Source organism: Lonchura striata, chromosome W, assembly GCF_050655825.1.
Source record: "Lonchura striata isolate lonStrDom1 chromosome W, ASM5065582v1, whole genome shotgun sequence".
Taxonomy (NCBI): Eukaryota; Metazoa; Chordata; class Aves; order Passeriformes; family Estrildidae; genus Lonchura; species Lonchura striata.
In genome coordinates this window covers 16294770-16310119 of record NC_140743.1, presented here as the reverse complement: position 1 = coordinate 16310119, position 15350 = coordinate 16294770, and the positions used below count along the sequence as shown (strand labels likewise).

At 44.5% G+C, this 15350-nt stretch overlaps 1 protein-coding gene across 2 annotated transcripts in view; it reads right to left on the bottom strand.

Moving 5' to 3' along the window:
• LOC146763111 (ras GTPase-activating protein 1-like) overlaps positions 1 to 6895 on the bottom strand; it is a 206642-nt gene extending 199747 nt beyond the window's left edge. For both annotated transcript variants that reach the window (XM_085571163.1, XM_085571164.1), the window contains exon 1: positions 6201 to 6895. In XM_085571163.1, the coding sequence (XP_085427289.1) occupies positions 6201 to 6652 (452 nt within the window). In that variant the 5' untranslated portion in view covers positions 6653 to 6895. The remainder of the gene's footprint in view (positions 1 to 6200) is intronic.
• Between the last annotated feature and the right edge of the window lie 8455 nt (positions 6896 to 15350).

Genomic DNA, 15350 nt, shown 5'->3' with positions numbered 1-15350 from the left:
CCAGAAGAAAGGCTGGAGCAAGATGTACTCTTGCTGGAAGAAGATCAGGTCAGGGAAGACTTCAGCAAACTGGACATACATAAGATCACAGGCCCTGATGAGATACACCCATGAGCACCGAGGGAGCTGGCTGATATCATTGTGGGGCCACTCTACATAATATTTGAATAGTCATGGCAATTGGAAGAGGTGTCCAAATAGTGGAGGAAAGCAAATGTCACCTGAATCTTAAAGAAAGGGGACCCAGGGAACTACAGGCCAGTCAGCCTCATCATGATCCCTGGGGAAGATGATGGAACACCTGATGCTGAAAACCACTTCCACACAGATGAAGGACAAGAAAAGTTACAAGGAGTAGTCATCATGGCTTCACAAAGGGGAAGTCCTGCTTGACCAACCTGAAAACCTTCTATGATGAAATGCCTGGTTTGGCAGATGAGGGGAGAGCAGTGGATATTGTCTACCTGGACTTCAGGAAAGCTTTTGACATTATCTCTCTGTTGGAGGTTAGGATTTTTCCATTCTGTTTTCTTTCTCTTAGGGAATTTTCTCCCATTTTCTTGCTAAAAAACAATAACGATCAGTACTTAAGAGAAACAAAAGAAGTACCACAGAGAAGGGGAAGGAGTGCAGCTGGTTTTACTGTGGTAGCTGAGGGGTTTCTCTGAGAAAGGCAGAGATAGCATGAGATTTGGGCTGGGGAAAGGGGTTGAGTGCAGCTCCTGGCTCTCTCTTGCTTCCTCGGCTTTCAGAGAGGAAACAGGCTGCTGTCGCTGTAAGAAGAATTTGCCACCTCGTCTCCTGCTGCCTTTCTTCTACCGTGAGTGGAGCTCTGCTCGTAAGAGCAGCCGTTGCACTGGGACCTTATTAACACCCTACCGCACCAAAGGACCCTTCATCATCTGCTCGAGTGCCTCAGGGGAAACCCCGGGATCCCCGAGCCCCTTCCCCCCTCCAAGGGAGCCTCTCCCAGCCGGGTTCGGGAGCTGAGCTGCCACTGCCCAGTCCCCGCCCTTTCTTTGCCACTGCTCCGGGTTTTTTACTACGCTGTAACCCCGCAACCCCTGCCTGCTGGGACGTCCCGTGGTTCCAGCTACAGCTGCTGAGTTTCTGATACATCTCGTCTACCACTCCGGGATTTTTTTTTGCTTGTCCCTGCCATTCCATCTTGGTGCTTCCGAGGTCCCTGCTACAACTCCTTTTGCTATCCAGAGGGGGCACCGGGATCGGCTGCCCGTGGGGGTTTGGAAAGGAAGCCCCTTCTCTATCCCTTTCCACCGTCTGCATCCGCCATTGTACACATGAAAGAGACGGCCAAACTCACGACACAGCGCCCCTTGCAGCCGCAGGGGAATCATCGCACTTGCCCTGCCCGGCCGGGGAGCCACCAGTGCCCCTGCCAGCTGCGACCATAACTACACCAAAGAAGAATGTGCCTCCCAGCCGAGAGAAGGCTGTTACTGGGTTTCTGGTTTTGTTTGTTGTTGCTGCCATTATTGTTGTTTGTTTGTCTTGTTATCCATATACATACTAGTAAAGAACTGTTATTCCTTTTCCCATATCTTGCCTGAAAGCCCCTTAATTTCAAAGTTATAATAATTCGGAGGGAAGAGGGTCATATTCTCCATTCCAAGGGAGGTTCCTGCCTTCCTTGGCAGACATTTGTCTTTCAGATCGAGACACTCTCATATGATCCTCATAGAGAAGCTTTTGATATATGGGCACTATACGCAAACAGTGAGGTGGACCGAAAACCGGCTGAATATCAAGGCCAAGAGAATAGTGGTCAGCAGCACATCTAGTTGGAGGCCAGTATGTACCCCAGGGGTCAATACTGGGTCTAGTCCTGTTTAACACCTTCATTAATGATTTGGACAATGAGGCATAGCATATCTATAGCAAGTTTGCAGAAACAGGAGGAGTAGCTGATACACCAAGGGGTCATGCTGCCATCCAGAGGAACCTTGACAGGCTGGAGAAACTGACAGGAATCTCATGCAGTTCAATGACAGGAAGTGCAAAATCCTGCACCTGAGGAAGAATAAACCCAGGCACTAATACGCATACTGGGGACTTACCAGTTGGAAAGTAGTTTTGCAGAAAAGGACCTGGGGAGTCCTGGTGGACACCAAGATAAATGTGAGCCAGCAATGTGCCCTTGCTGCAAAGAAGGCAAATGGTATCCTGGGCTGCATTAGGAGGAATGTTGCCAGCAGGTTGGGGGAGGTGATTCTTCCCCTCTACTCAGCACTGGTGAGGCCACATTTGGAGCCCCATGTCCAGTTTTGGGCTCCCCAGTACAGGAGAGACACAGACATAATGATGTGAGTCCAAGAAAGGGCCATGAAGGGACTGAAGCATCTCTGCTATGAGGAAAGGCTGTCTAGCCAAGAGATCAGAGATCTCATCAACATATACAAATACCTGAAGGGAGAGTGCAAAGATGACAGAGTGGCTATTGTCAGTCATGCCCAGTGACAGGACAACATGCAATGGGCTATATCTCAAGCACAGGAGGTTCTGTCTTTACATGAGGAAACACTTTTTTTTTACTGTGAAGGTGACTGAGCACTGGACACAGGCTGCTCAGAGAAGTTGTAGAGTCCAAACATGCCAATAGTATTTCCCCTCATTTTTCAATGCAATACAAATTTATTCTTTGGTATGGAGTATAGCCTTCAATAATTATTGTAAAGCTATGCACTTTCAGAAAAACATTTTATTAGCTACCGAAATAAACAAATGTTGTATAACTCTGGACTTGCTACCTCTGACAAATTCAGCTGAAGAAACTATAACTTCACACTATATTGAGACAAAACATTTTTTCCTTTTACTCAAACCACATTTGTTAAATACTTCTCTACCCAGCTCTCTCTCTCTTTTTTTTCTCACTAATGTCTCAACAGATACCAAGAGTGACTGTAACAATACATCTACCATGGAAAGGATTTTTCTTATCAAAGGATTTCAAAGGATTTTCATTTCAACGTGATAATCACCACTTAAAGAAACACCATATGAAAATATGAATTGTGTCAGAATATACTGGAACTGCTTTTGCCATCTTAATGCAAAACTAAGATATAAGATTTTTATTCAAATACATAAACAACTAAACTATTTCACATATCACCAGTTTACTAGTAAATTAAGTATCATTAATTCCTTAACTTTGTAGGCATTTCTGTAACACCGTTTCAGACTGCCATCAACCTCTGGCAGTAAGCTTTGCAGATGAGGTTGATAGTGCAGAGAAAAACACCCAACAGACAAAGGGAATTATCCACTCTATTACCTAGCATCCTGTGCCTCCCACCTACCATTAAGCTACAGCATAAACATACTACTTCTATACTCAAATGAAAAAGTATACACTGAACAGACAATCATTAAGTCAGTCTCATTCAGGATTGTGGTGCATTGCTTTGTACAGTATTTGCATGCCCTCTGCACACTAAGGACAGAACTGAAACAGAGGTAGGATGTGTGATGATTGGTTACCATATCCATATAGTGCTTCCACAATTCAACAACTAAAGAGGTCAGCCCAATCAGAGAAGTCTGAATTCCCTGAGTGCATCAGCTGGTCTGTGTCATTCATCCAAAGAAGCCATGTCCTGCTTCTTGCCACCCTGCTCAATAACCATGGTTATGTAAGCCTTTGCACTCATGGGTATTAAGTTTAGCCCAGTATTGGTAAATGACTGGATTTGCTGTTGTTTTGACCTGGATAATTATACTAGTGAATTACTGAATGTGTTGTAAAACCACAGATAATTGTACTACTGATCTCTGTTTAACAGTAGCTTGTTTATCCCTAAAGCTGTTTGGTCTAGCATCTCTTAGTGTATCCTGAACCTATAGCTTGGCAGTGCCTCCTTAGGCTGTTATAAAGACCAAAGTGAAATATCAATCAATCATAGTTTGGACTTTGAGTATTTTAATTAGCAGAATTTGTTACATATTGACAAGCTCCTCCCACTGCTACAAAATTAATCATATTAAAATTTATTTCCATTTTCCTGAGGTACTTGGAAAAGAGGAAGTGTATTAGGTTTTTGCTTATAATATTAAAGTGACAGATCTTTGTTTGATTCTATAAAAACAGATGGTATGACTACAAAGTACGCTTCCAAAATAAAACATCAGGACTGAAAGAATAAAACTTACTATCAACGTGCAGCTAATTTAAATTACTTAACTGACAATGGTAAAAAAATACTTTGTATCAAAATAGATGTATGAAAGAGAAAAGAAATTCTGATTTTTAATTAGCCAACAATTTTTTAAAAAGTCACAAAAATTTTACGTTACAAAGAAATAACAGGTAAGTAGATGGAGATATAAATTTCTGAATCAATTTTGCAACATCTATTTTGCTGCCTAAATGTTTTTATATTGAAGGACCCACAAGAACAAATACTCAACTACACAGTTATGCTGGTCATGCAAAGGCTTCAATATTGCTTTTGTCTTAACAAGCTAAGTAGCCTCATAGACCAACAGAGAAAATCAGGGCCTTCGCAGTCATGCTTTTTGTCAGAAATTTTGTATCCTCTTTTATGAAAGTTAACCTTCATGCTATCATGTGAGTTACAATACTCTGACAGCAAAATCCACTTAAAATTGTGAAAGTAGTAATGATTACTTAGTATCAAATACATGCTCATTCACCAAAAATTACCTCTTTCTAAAAAATATTTGAAAAAAAGCACAACCTTACTTTCTGAGATACATAATCAGTTTTAACAGAAAAAGCAGTCTGATCTTTCAGAGAGAACAGGATACTGTCTCTCTCTGACATAATACACAATACTGAAGAAGTAATGTCACCTTTATGTGCCTCTATTTCCCTCCTCAGTCTTTATCTTAAACTGCCTGATTATATTGCTAGCTCTTTATGGAAGTATAAAACTTTAAGACTATTCAAACACTGTCTTCACAAAACAAGGTCTTATTCTTTATTACCTTTCACAAAAAGTCAAGAAACCAAAAGAGGAAAGGATTAGTAGAAAGCCTGCCATGGTTAGAGATTACTTTTAAAAAACAAACATTTAATATTACAGAAATAAACTCTCCAACACCAGTTATGAAAGATGGTAAATATTAACTCAAATTCAGATAGATTTTCAGATTAATTTTGACCTATACCTTGAATATATCTGCCATCCTCTACCTTGAGACCATGTTATTCTCTATATTTACTACAACTTCAGAAATAACATATTTCTATATGCCAATATAAGCAATTTAAGCCTTTGAAACTGTTTCATTTTGGGGAGAATAAGGTACTTACTTGAAGGCTGTTCCAATACAAGCTGTCGTGGTTTAACCTGGTGGGTAGCTAAACACCATACAGCCACTCGCTCACTCCTCCCCCCACTAATAAACTAGAATATACAAAACAAGTGATGTACAATGCAGTTGTTCACCACCTGCCGACCAGTTCCTGAGCAGCAACCCCCAGACAACTTTCCCTCTACCTTATATGCTGAGCATAATGCTATATGGTATGGAATACCCCTTTGGCCAGTTTGGGTCACCTGCCCTGGCTATGTTCCCTCCCAGCCTATTCGCTGGTGGAGTGATGCGAAATGCTGAAGAGTCCTTGACTTCGTGTAAACACTGCTTAGAAACAACTAAAAACATCTATGTGTTATCAACCTTATTATCATCCTAAATCCAAAATACAGCGTTATACCAGCTACTGGGAAGAAAATTAACTGTATCCCATCGAAAACAGGGCCCAAGCCTTGCTACCTTTTTATGTAAATCTGCAGACTTCCTGGAATTAGTTCACTGTTAAATCCAAAGGTTGTTTAGCGCGCTCGCCAGTTACGTGAACTCTATATAACATCTGAATTTTGTTTGTTATTTCGCAAAATATAACTGGAGAACTGCTCTGCCTCTAGTGCAAGATTCTTTATATAACTAGCATTGTAGGAATCACGATCAAGCTGATGGAAGGAAAAGTATAATAAAAATATTAACGAACACTTACAGTTAATTTTTTCAATTGTTTTTTCTTTCCAAACATAACCTAATGAAAAACTTCTACGACACTTCCACAGGAGTTTGAGAAAGTGTGTAGGCCTGATGCGGCGCTGCCCACTGCGGCGCCCCTTTCCCCCTTCCCCGCGGGGGAAACGTCCAGGGGTGGCGGACACCCGACGGGGTACAGAAAAGCTGCTACTCACTGGTTTGTGGGGGGAGCGTTGAGCGGGATGGCCACCTCCTCCTCTTCATACTCGGGCCCATCCAACGAGTCACCTTCATCCACAATCCCCAGCCCCCCCGCCAAGGAAGGTGGCTGTGGCGGCAGCGGGGGAAAGGCGACAGTGCTGGGTTTGGGCGGGAGCAGCACCTCTCCGGACACCTCCGGCCTTTGTCCAGTTGCTGGCAGTGCGTCTCGGGAGGCCAGAGAGGCAGGCCCGGAGCTTAACGCCAGGAGCCCCAGCGCCGAGCACAACGCCGGACCGCCAGCGCCCAGGCTGTCCCCGCCAGAGCCAGCCATGAAAGGGCCCTGCGACCCCAGCTCCTTGCCTCGGCATAACGTGGGGTAGTGCTCCGACTCAGCTCCAACAGTTCCCACCATCCCGGCAGCGGTAACCGAGCCGCCCTCCTCAACCCCGGCCTCAGCCGCCATCATGTTGAGCCTTACTCCCTCCTACCTCCACCTCCCCCACCGAACGCAGCACTCTGGGAAGGTGGCAACGACTTCCTCCTCCCCGCGCCTCCGCCTGCGGGGAGTGGAGCTAGTATTAGAAGAATTCTCCAGCAGACAGGCTCTGAACAATAACCGTCTGAGCGCCTAGAGTTGCCTGTGCAGCCGCGAGGGGAGCAACTCTTGCAGAGATACAACTCTACGTTCTCACCCCACCCCTCCCCCAAAAGCCAGCGAGGGCACGCGACTGCATGGGCGGGGCAAAGAAGACAAGGGGGAGGAAGCTAGTTAGCTAGCGACAGAGGAAAGGGCAGATTGGTGAGCTGTACTTGCGCGTTTAGTATCTTACTCTCATTCAGGGAGTAGGCAGCAGAGCGCGGAGCGTAAGGTAGCTAATAAAGAAGATGGGGGTTCCCTGCTCCCTCTTGAGGCGTGTAAGGGATACAGGGAGGGGAGAAAATAATAGGGAGCCCCCCACCATTCCTGCCTCGGAGAAAACAAACAAACATAAAACCAAACCCCACACCAAATGACGCCACAACAACCAAACAGGAAAAGGCAGATCTCTCCAGATCATGCCAAAGTTTGTTCTTCTCCCGATCTACGTCATCGAAATTGAAAACAACTGTGTGAATCTCTTGCACTACCAAAGCGTGAAGCAATAAATACTCACGTAGGTCTATAGGGAAAGCAGGGCTGTTCGCAGTTCATTCCAGTGCAACAAAACCAAAACCAAACAAACAAAAGCAGGAATTTGCTCAATGCTATGCTGCTGCCAACAGGGAGAACAGCTCTAGTGAGGCACCCTAGCGCGGATGCTACAGTGCGGGGCAGAGGGGAGCAGATCCGGGCGAGGGGCGATGCCACAGGCTCTAGCCATTAGGAGCGGAGGGAGCGGGGGATTGAGAAGAAACCGGTTTTCGTGTCCAGCCGCCAAATACACAGTGATGAAGGTCTCACTGGGTATTCATGTGCTTATTCAGATGATTATATGTCTCAAGCCGCAAGGAGGGCCTTACCGGTGGGTTAGTTTCTAGGTAAAATTGGGGAGTATTCTGACAGAATGCAGTAAGGGGTAGTTTTTCTTGATGCTCTGGTACTTGGATCCAGACTTTCTCAGCACAGTGGAAGTTGTGGTGCTTGTACAGTGTTTTAAAAATATCTCATAAAAGCCTAGATGCAAAAACCCCAGAATTATTAATAAGATCTAGCATTAATTGACCACTTCTGGGCCTGTCTTCACATAGAATGACAGCACTGCTCTATGAGATGGAATTTTGTATAGTGTAGTGGTTTGACCTTGACTGCTAGATGTCCACCAAGATGCTCAATTCACTCCCCATCTACCAACAAGACAGAAAGAAAACAAAAAGCTTATGGGTTGAGATAAGGCCAGGGAGATCACTCAGCCATTACTTTCACAGGAAAAACAGACTTGATGTGGGGAAATTAATTTAACTTATTGCCCATTAAACAGATAGTAATACTATAAGAAATAAGAACAAATCTTCCCCCCCCCCCCCATCCCTCCCTTCATCCCGGGCTCAGCTTCAATCCCAACTCCTCTACCTCCTTCCCCCTCCAAATGGTGGAGGGAGATGGGGAATGGAGGTTGTGATCAGTTCATCACGCATTGTCTCTGATGCCCCTTCCTCCTCACACTCCCTGCTCCACTGTGGCGTCCCTCCAATGGGAGACAGTCCTTTGCAAACTTCTCCAATGTGGGTCCTTCCCACAGGCTGCAGTCTGTCAGAAACAGACTGCTCCAGAGTGGGTCCTCCACAAGGCCACAGTTCCTGACAGAAAACATGTTCCCATGTCAGCTCCTCTCCACAAACTGCAGTTCCTGCCAAGAGCTTGCTCCAACATGGACTCTCTATGGGTTGCGGCTTCCTTCAGGGAACATCTACCTGCTCTGGCATGGGGTCCTCCATGGGCTGCTACATTGCTACTAAAAATGTATTTAAACTGCACTTTCCTGAAATTATAGGGGTTTTTCTTCTTGTTACCCAAGCCCATGAGCTTTCACACCCAAGCTTATCTTCATCATTAATTAATTCTGATAGCTTCAGTGGGTGTACTTGAATACATTAGGTTCATCTAATATGTAGGTACTTCCATGATCAAAACATTGTGTGACACATTACCAGACAATATAACATGTAGGTACCCTTCTTACATCATTAAAAAAGCTAACAAAAATAGCACATAAACACTTGCATGTCCCTGGAGAGTTTTCAGAAGACATCTAAATATTCAAGTTTTTAAAGCTTTATATTACCCAAAAGTATTAAGTGAATTTCTCCTGAGGCCACTAAAACAAACTAATACTCCCACTTTAGCAGCTTTCCAGTTGTCCTAGGGTGACCTTATAGTGCTTGTATCCCCAATCATGTGTTCTGTTTATGTTTGATATTATGTTCTGTGCTTTCAGAACTGACTCTGAAAGTGAAGGTTTGTTTTGTCTTGTTATCAGCTGGCTCACCTCCCCCCATGGTCTATTGTCTAGAAGAGGCTAGTGCTGGCTGTCTGGCTTGGCTTTGCTTTTGCTTGCTTGCTTTTGCTGGCTTGCTTTGATTGCTTGCTCTTGCTCCTGCTTCTGCTTTTGCCTTTGCTTTTGCTTATTAGTTAGTTTAGCTAAGCAGTCCAATTCTTTCCCTGGTCTGTTTTTTTTTTTTTTTCCTTTCCCTTTCCTGAATATCATTCCAACCTGCTCTGGACTGGGATTAGGGAAACACCAAGAAACACCAGGAGCCTGCGTTTTGTGATTTGCAGCAGCCATCCCCAGTACCGGAGACCAATCCCCAGCACCTAGACCCGGGCAATCATTCCCAAGAGAGACCTTCTGGATTTGTCATCTCATCAGAGTGGTGAAAGAGTTTTTTTGTCATCTGGCATTGTTCATTTTTTGGTGCTGGGGAGTGTTTTGTTGGTTAAATAAACAGGTTTTTTTCCACTCCTATCTGAGAAAATTCTTCCCAAACCAGGTGGGGGAGAGGAGCCGTGGGGGTTTGTTTTCTGGGGGCTCCTTCCAGAGGTTTTCTCCCAAATTAGCCCTAAACTAGGACAAATATTTTGGCACCCAACTCGTGGCTTGAGAAAGCAGAAAAAAACCTGTTGTAATCATATTTTGGTTCCAATTACTTTGTGTTGGTATAGAGCAGTTACTGGCTATGTTATTTGAATTCATATTGTCTCTTGGGGTAGAGGCCTGCATGTGTTTCTGGTCCCTAGGGTTTTTTGAGATATTAATCCCTCTATGGTCCCTAGGTTTATTTTCTTATCCAGGAATAGCTCTGGTATTGTCCCTAATACGTAGTTTTTACAGTAGAAGGGCACTGACCAGAATATCCATTGGGTTGGACTTGGGTGTAATGGCTTGTAGGGGGTTTATAAAGGTGCTGAGGTCTGTTCCTGGAATGTATGGTTCATGGTTATGGTTGTACAGACAGTTTGTTAGAGGGGAAGCAGGGGATGACGCTTTTCAGCCTTTGATTTCCTTCTTCTCCTCTGAATCTGTTACCTCCCTATTAGAGAATGTTCAGTTTCCCCTGACTGTTAAAGAGACCATCTTCCTGGTGTTTAATCTGGTAAACTTTCTCTATACAGTCTGCAGTCTCTCTAGAATTAGGGCTGAGATTTCTCGAGGGGCTGATGAGACCCCTGACCCAGGAGTACACTCAGGTGTGAGAAATTCTGAGTGGTGTGGGAAATGGGAGGATATGGGCCAAATCTTAAAGGAATTTTCTGACCCTATAGACTGGGACTTTCCATGTGAACAAATTCAGAATCCAGCTGAGGTGGCAAAGTACCTGAAAGAGAAGTGCCATGATAACTCTAAGGAGAAAAACATCATTGCAGTGAGCTGGGCCCTGGCATATGATTATTGCACCCTGCTAGATACTGTAGGGCAGCAGACAGAGGAAGGGAGGCAGGGAGATAAATCAGCAACTATCCCAGTCACTCAGGCTGCAGCCAACACCCCAGGCTCAAAGCCAGCAGCTAAACCAGACTGTAAGCCTCAACCAATGGCTGTTGCTACTAGCACGAGAAGTGGAAAGTGCCCAGAAAAGACCAATCGACCAATGGATGATGATGATGATGATAATGCAGAAGAAGGACCCTCAATGCCTGCTGACATAAAATCAGGAGTCAAAGTAACTGGTACAAGGTCAGAGGCCAATATTAAGTCCTTTTCCCTAAAGGACCTTCGTGGCCTAAGAAAGGATTACATTCAACAACCTGATGAGTCTATAATTAGTTGGTTGATCTGTCTTTGGGATGCTGCAGGTGAGGCTACAAATCTGGATGGCACTGAAGCGAGGCATTTGGGATCCCTGTCACATGATCCTGTCATTGATCAAGGAATGATGAGGGGGAGTAACCCTCACAGCCTCTGGGCACGGGTTCTGGAAAGTGTAGCACAAAGATACCTGTGTGCAGATGATCTTTATATGCAGCAGACTCAGTGGAAGATATAGAACAAGGGATCCAATGCCTGAGAGAAATGGCAGTGGCAGAGATTATCTTCTCAGATGAAATAACAACTAGGAATCCAGACTTGGTAATGAAATGTAAATTTTAAAGAATTTAGAGATTTTAGAGGAGCTAAGATTTTAGTTAGAGACAAGCCTTACTAGAGTTAATTAAAATAAATGAGTAGGCCTTGATGAAGTTAAGAGTTAGTAGTTAACTAATAACTGATTGCTTGTCAGCACAATGTTTAGTTAGCTGGGTTTATAATGAAGAATATAGAAACTGACAAATAGCTTTTAGGAACATAAGACAATTGTGGGCCTCCTCTGTTCTAAAACCAACTGAAGACAAAGAATGGGAGTTCTACCAAGAGTTCATTTGTCATATTTGCATTGAAAAGGTAGAAAGGTCAGAACGAGGAAGACTTCATTTACTTCCTCATTTTGGGACCCCTCTCCATGAAAGGGAACACCGACCCATTTCAAGGAACAAACTACGCATACTTAATAGCTTTTGAAATTATTAGCATACGAAGCGAGGAATGGGATGTACCAAAATTATGAATATGTATTTGTATTTTGGGTATTCAATATTTGTATGGATAAAAGGACTCTGTAATCACCTGGAAGCTGCGGTGTGTATTTGGGAGCTATCCCACACACTGCCTGGTGTCGAATAAACATACACTTTCTAACTTTAAACTGTTAGAGAGTTTTTGTCCGTCACAGTTTGGTATCAGTACTAGATCAATATCCATATATTTTTTAATAAATCAGTACCATGTACATCTGTGATTTGGCAAAAACTTTTACGGCTTGGGCCACATGAATACACTTCTGCTTTAGCAATAATGAAGCGGGATGACAGGGAGGAGACCGTGCTCGATATGGTGAAGAAGCTTCAAGCATATGCAGATGCCGTACATGGCCCAACACATGCCAGAATTGCAGCAGTGGAAACATGTCTGCAGAAATTAGAAGACAAGATAGAGGAGAATCATAAGAGACTCAGGGAGGAGATTAAAGAGGACCCTCTCCAAATTTCGGCATTACAGATAAGAGGTTCTAGTATCCAACACAGATGTTCCCCAGACGGGGAGAGAAGGTACACCCCAAGAGCTGAGCTGTGGTTCTTCCTGCGTGATTGCGGAGAAAACATGAGGAGATGGGATAGAAAATCTGCTGCTCTGGCACAATGGGTGCATGATTTGAAAGAAGGCAAGACTCAGAAAGGAAGTTCCACCAAAAGGAGAGCAGCTCCAGTTGCCTGTAGCCAAACTGCCAGGTATGATGATGATAACGTCTGATCCCCTTGAAGGAACCTCTAAGACATATGTCCAAGGAAAGAAGGATAAACAGGCTTAGAGCGGCCCTGCCTCTAGCCAGGTAGAGGCGAGGGAAAACCATGTTTTCTGGACTGTGTGGATTCGCTGGCCTGGCACATCAGAACCACAAAGATATAAGGCTTTAGTTGATACTGGTGCACAATGAACATTAATTCCATCGAGACACGTAGGGGCAGAATCTGTCTCCATTTCTGGTGTGACAGGTGGATCACAGGACTTTACTATGGTGGAAGCTGATGTAAGTCTGACAGGAAATAAGTGGAAGAAACACCCTAATGTGACTGGCCCAGAGGCCCTATAGGCATAGATTACCTTCAAAGGGGATATTTTAAAGACCCAAAGGGACTCAGGTGGGCATTTGGGATAGCAGCTGTAGTGACAGAGGGCATCCAGCAATTTAACACCTTGCCTGGACTGTCCAAGAATCCATCTACAGTAGGACTTCTGAAAGGAGAAGAACAACAGGTACCAATTGCCACTTCAACAGTGCATCGTCGACAGTACAGAACAACTTGAGATGCTGTGGTTCCCATCCATAAGATGATCTGAGAGCTGGAGAGCCAAGGGGTGGTCAGCAAAACCCACTCACCCTTCAACAGCCCCATTTGGCCTGTGCGTAAACCTGAAGCAGAATGGAGATTTACAGTGGACTACCGTGCACTGAATGAAGTGACTCTGTTAGCATTCAGGAACACACATAATCACAGGATATGATTATATGCAGGTGCTTTTATTGAAGAGCTCTGGGAATGAGGGGTAGAGACCCAAATCTGACTCTGACATGGCTTTTGAGCTGTACATATTTTATATTCTAACATTATATAATTTACATATTAATTATTAATCTTATTTTGTTCTATTGTGTACATTGACTTTATTCAAGCATGAGTTTCTCGTGATCTTTCTCAGGCCTCTGACTACAGTTTCTCATGATTATTCTTATGATTAAACAGTAATTATATTTAATTACTAAACAATCACAACATCTAAAAATTATATCATTTATCATTTACTAGCTACACAGGTGCACTTCTAGCAAGGTACGAGGCCTACACTTTCCCAGGGTATTTTATCAGGGCCTACTAAACTTAAGTTTCCTTCTAACCCTAAATCCCCATGATTTAAAAACCCTTTTACTATCAACTCCCCCAGTGAGCGCTGCTGTGCCGGATGTGCTGGAACTCCAGTATGAGCTGGAGTCCAAGTCAGCAAAGTGGTACGCCACTATCGATATTGCCAATGCATTTTTCTCCATTCCATTGGCAGAAGAAAGCAGGCCTCAGTTTGTCTTTATGTGGAGGGGAGTGCAGTATACCTGGAACCGACTGCCCCAGGGGTGGAAGCACAGTCCTGCCGTCTTTCATGGACTGATCCAGACTAGACTAGAAAAGGGTGAGGCTTCAGAACATCTACAGTATATTGATGATATCATTGTTTGGGGGAACACAGCAGCAGAAGTGTTTGAGAAATGAGAGAAAATCATCTGAATCCTCCTGGAAGCTGGTTTCGCCATCAAGAAGAGTAAAGTGAAGGGACCTGCTTGAGAGATCCAGTTCCTGGGAGTGAAGTGGCAAGATGGACAGTGTCAGATTCCTACAGATGTCATCAACAAGATCACAGCTATGTCCCCACCAACCAACAAGACGGAGACACAAGCTTTCTTAGGCGTCATCGGTTTTTGGAGAATGCACATTCCTGAGTACAGTCAGATCATGAGCCTTCTTTACCTGGTCACCCACAAGAAGAATGATTTCCATTGGGGCCCGGAGCAGCAACAAGCTTTCGCCCAGATAAAGCAGGAAATTGCTCTTGCAGTAGCACTTGGCGCAGTCAGGAGGGGACCAGATGTGAAGAACGTGTTCTACTCTGCAGCCGGGAGCCATGGTCTGTCCTGGAGCCACTGGCAGAAGGTGCCTGATGAAACTTGAGGCCGACCACTGTGATTTTGGAGTCAGAGCTACAGAGGGTCTGAACCTAACTACACCCCAACAGAGAAGGAAATCTTGGCTGCCTACCAAGAAGTCCAAGCCACCTCAGAGTTGATTGGTACAGAAGCACAACTCCTCCTGGCACCCTTATTACCAGTGCTGGGGAGGATGTTCAGAGGAACAGTTCCCTCCACCCACCATGCCACCAGTGCTACATGGAGCAAGTGGATTGCTCTCATCATGCAGCACGCCCATATTGGTAAACTGAATCGCCCTTGGATTTTGGAATTACAAATTGGCCCAAAGGTGAAAGTTTTGGTGTCACAGATAAAGAAGATGAACCAGTGACACAGAATGAAGAAGCTCCACCATACAACCAACTGCCAGCAGAGGAAACACGCTACATGCTATTCACTGATGGTTCCTGTCGCATCGTAGGGATGAATCAGAAGTGGAAAGCAGCTGTATGCAGTCCCACACGACAGGTTGCAGAGGCCACTGAAGAAGAAGGTGGATCAAGCCAGATTGCTGAACTCAAAGCCGTTCAACTGGCCCTAGACATTGCAGAAAGGGAGAAGTGGCCAAAGCTTTACCTCTACACTGATTCATGGATGGTAGCCAGTGCTCTGTGGGGGTGGCTGGAGAGGTGGAAAGAGGCTAACTGGCAGCATAGAGGAAAACCAATTTGGGCTGCTGAAGAGTGGAAAGATATCGCTACCTGGGTAGAGAAGCTACTTGTGAAGGTTCGCCATGTCGATACCCATGTCCCCAGAAGTAGAGCTAATGAAGAGCAGCAAAACAATCAGCAGGTAGATCAGGTGTAGTAGATAGGGACAGGCGAATGGAAGATCTCGGGACGTGACAGAAAGCAAGACCCTTCCCCCTCACCCTGTAATATGTGATCTATTACCCTCAAGACACGCAACCCCACCTA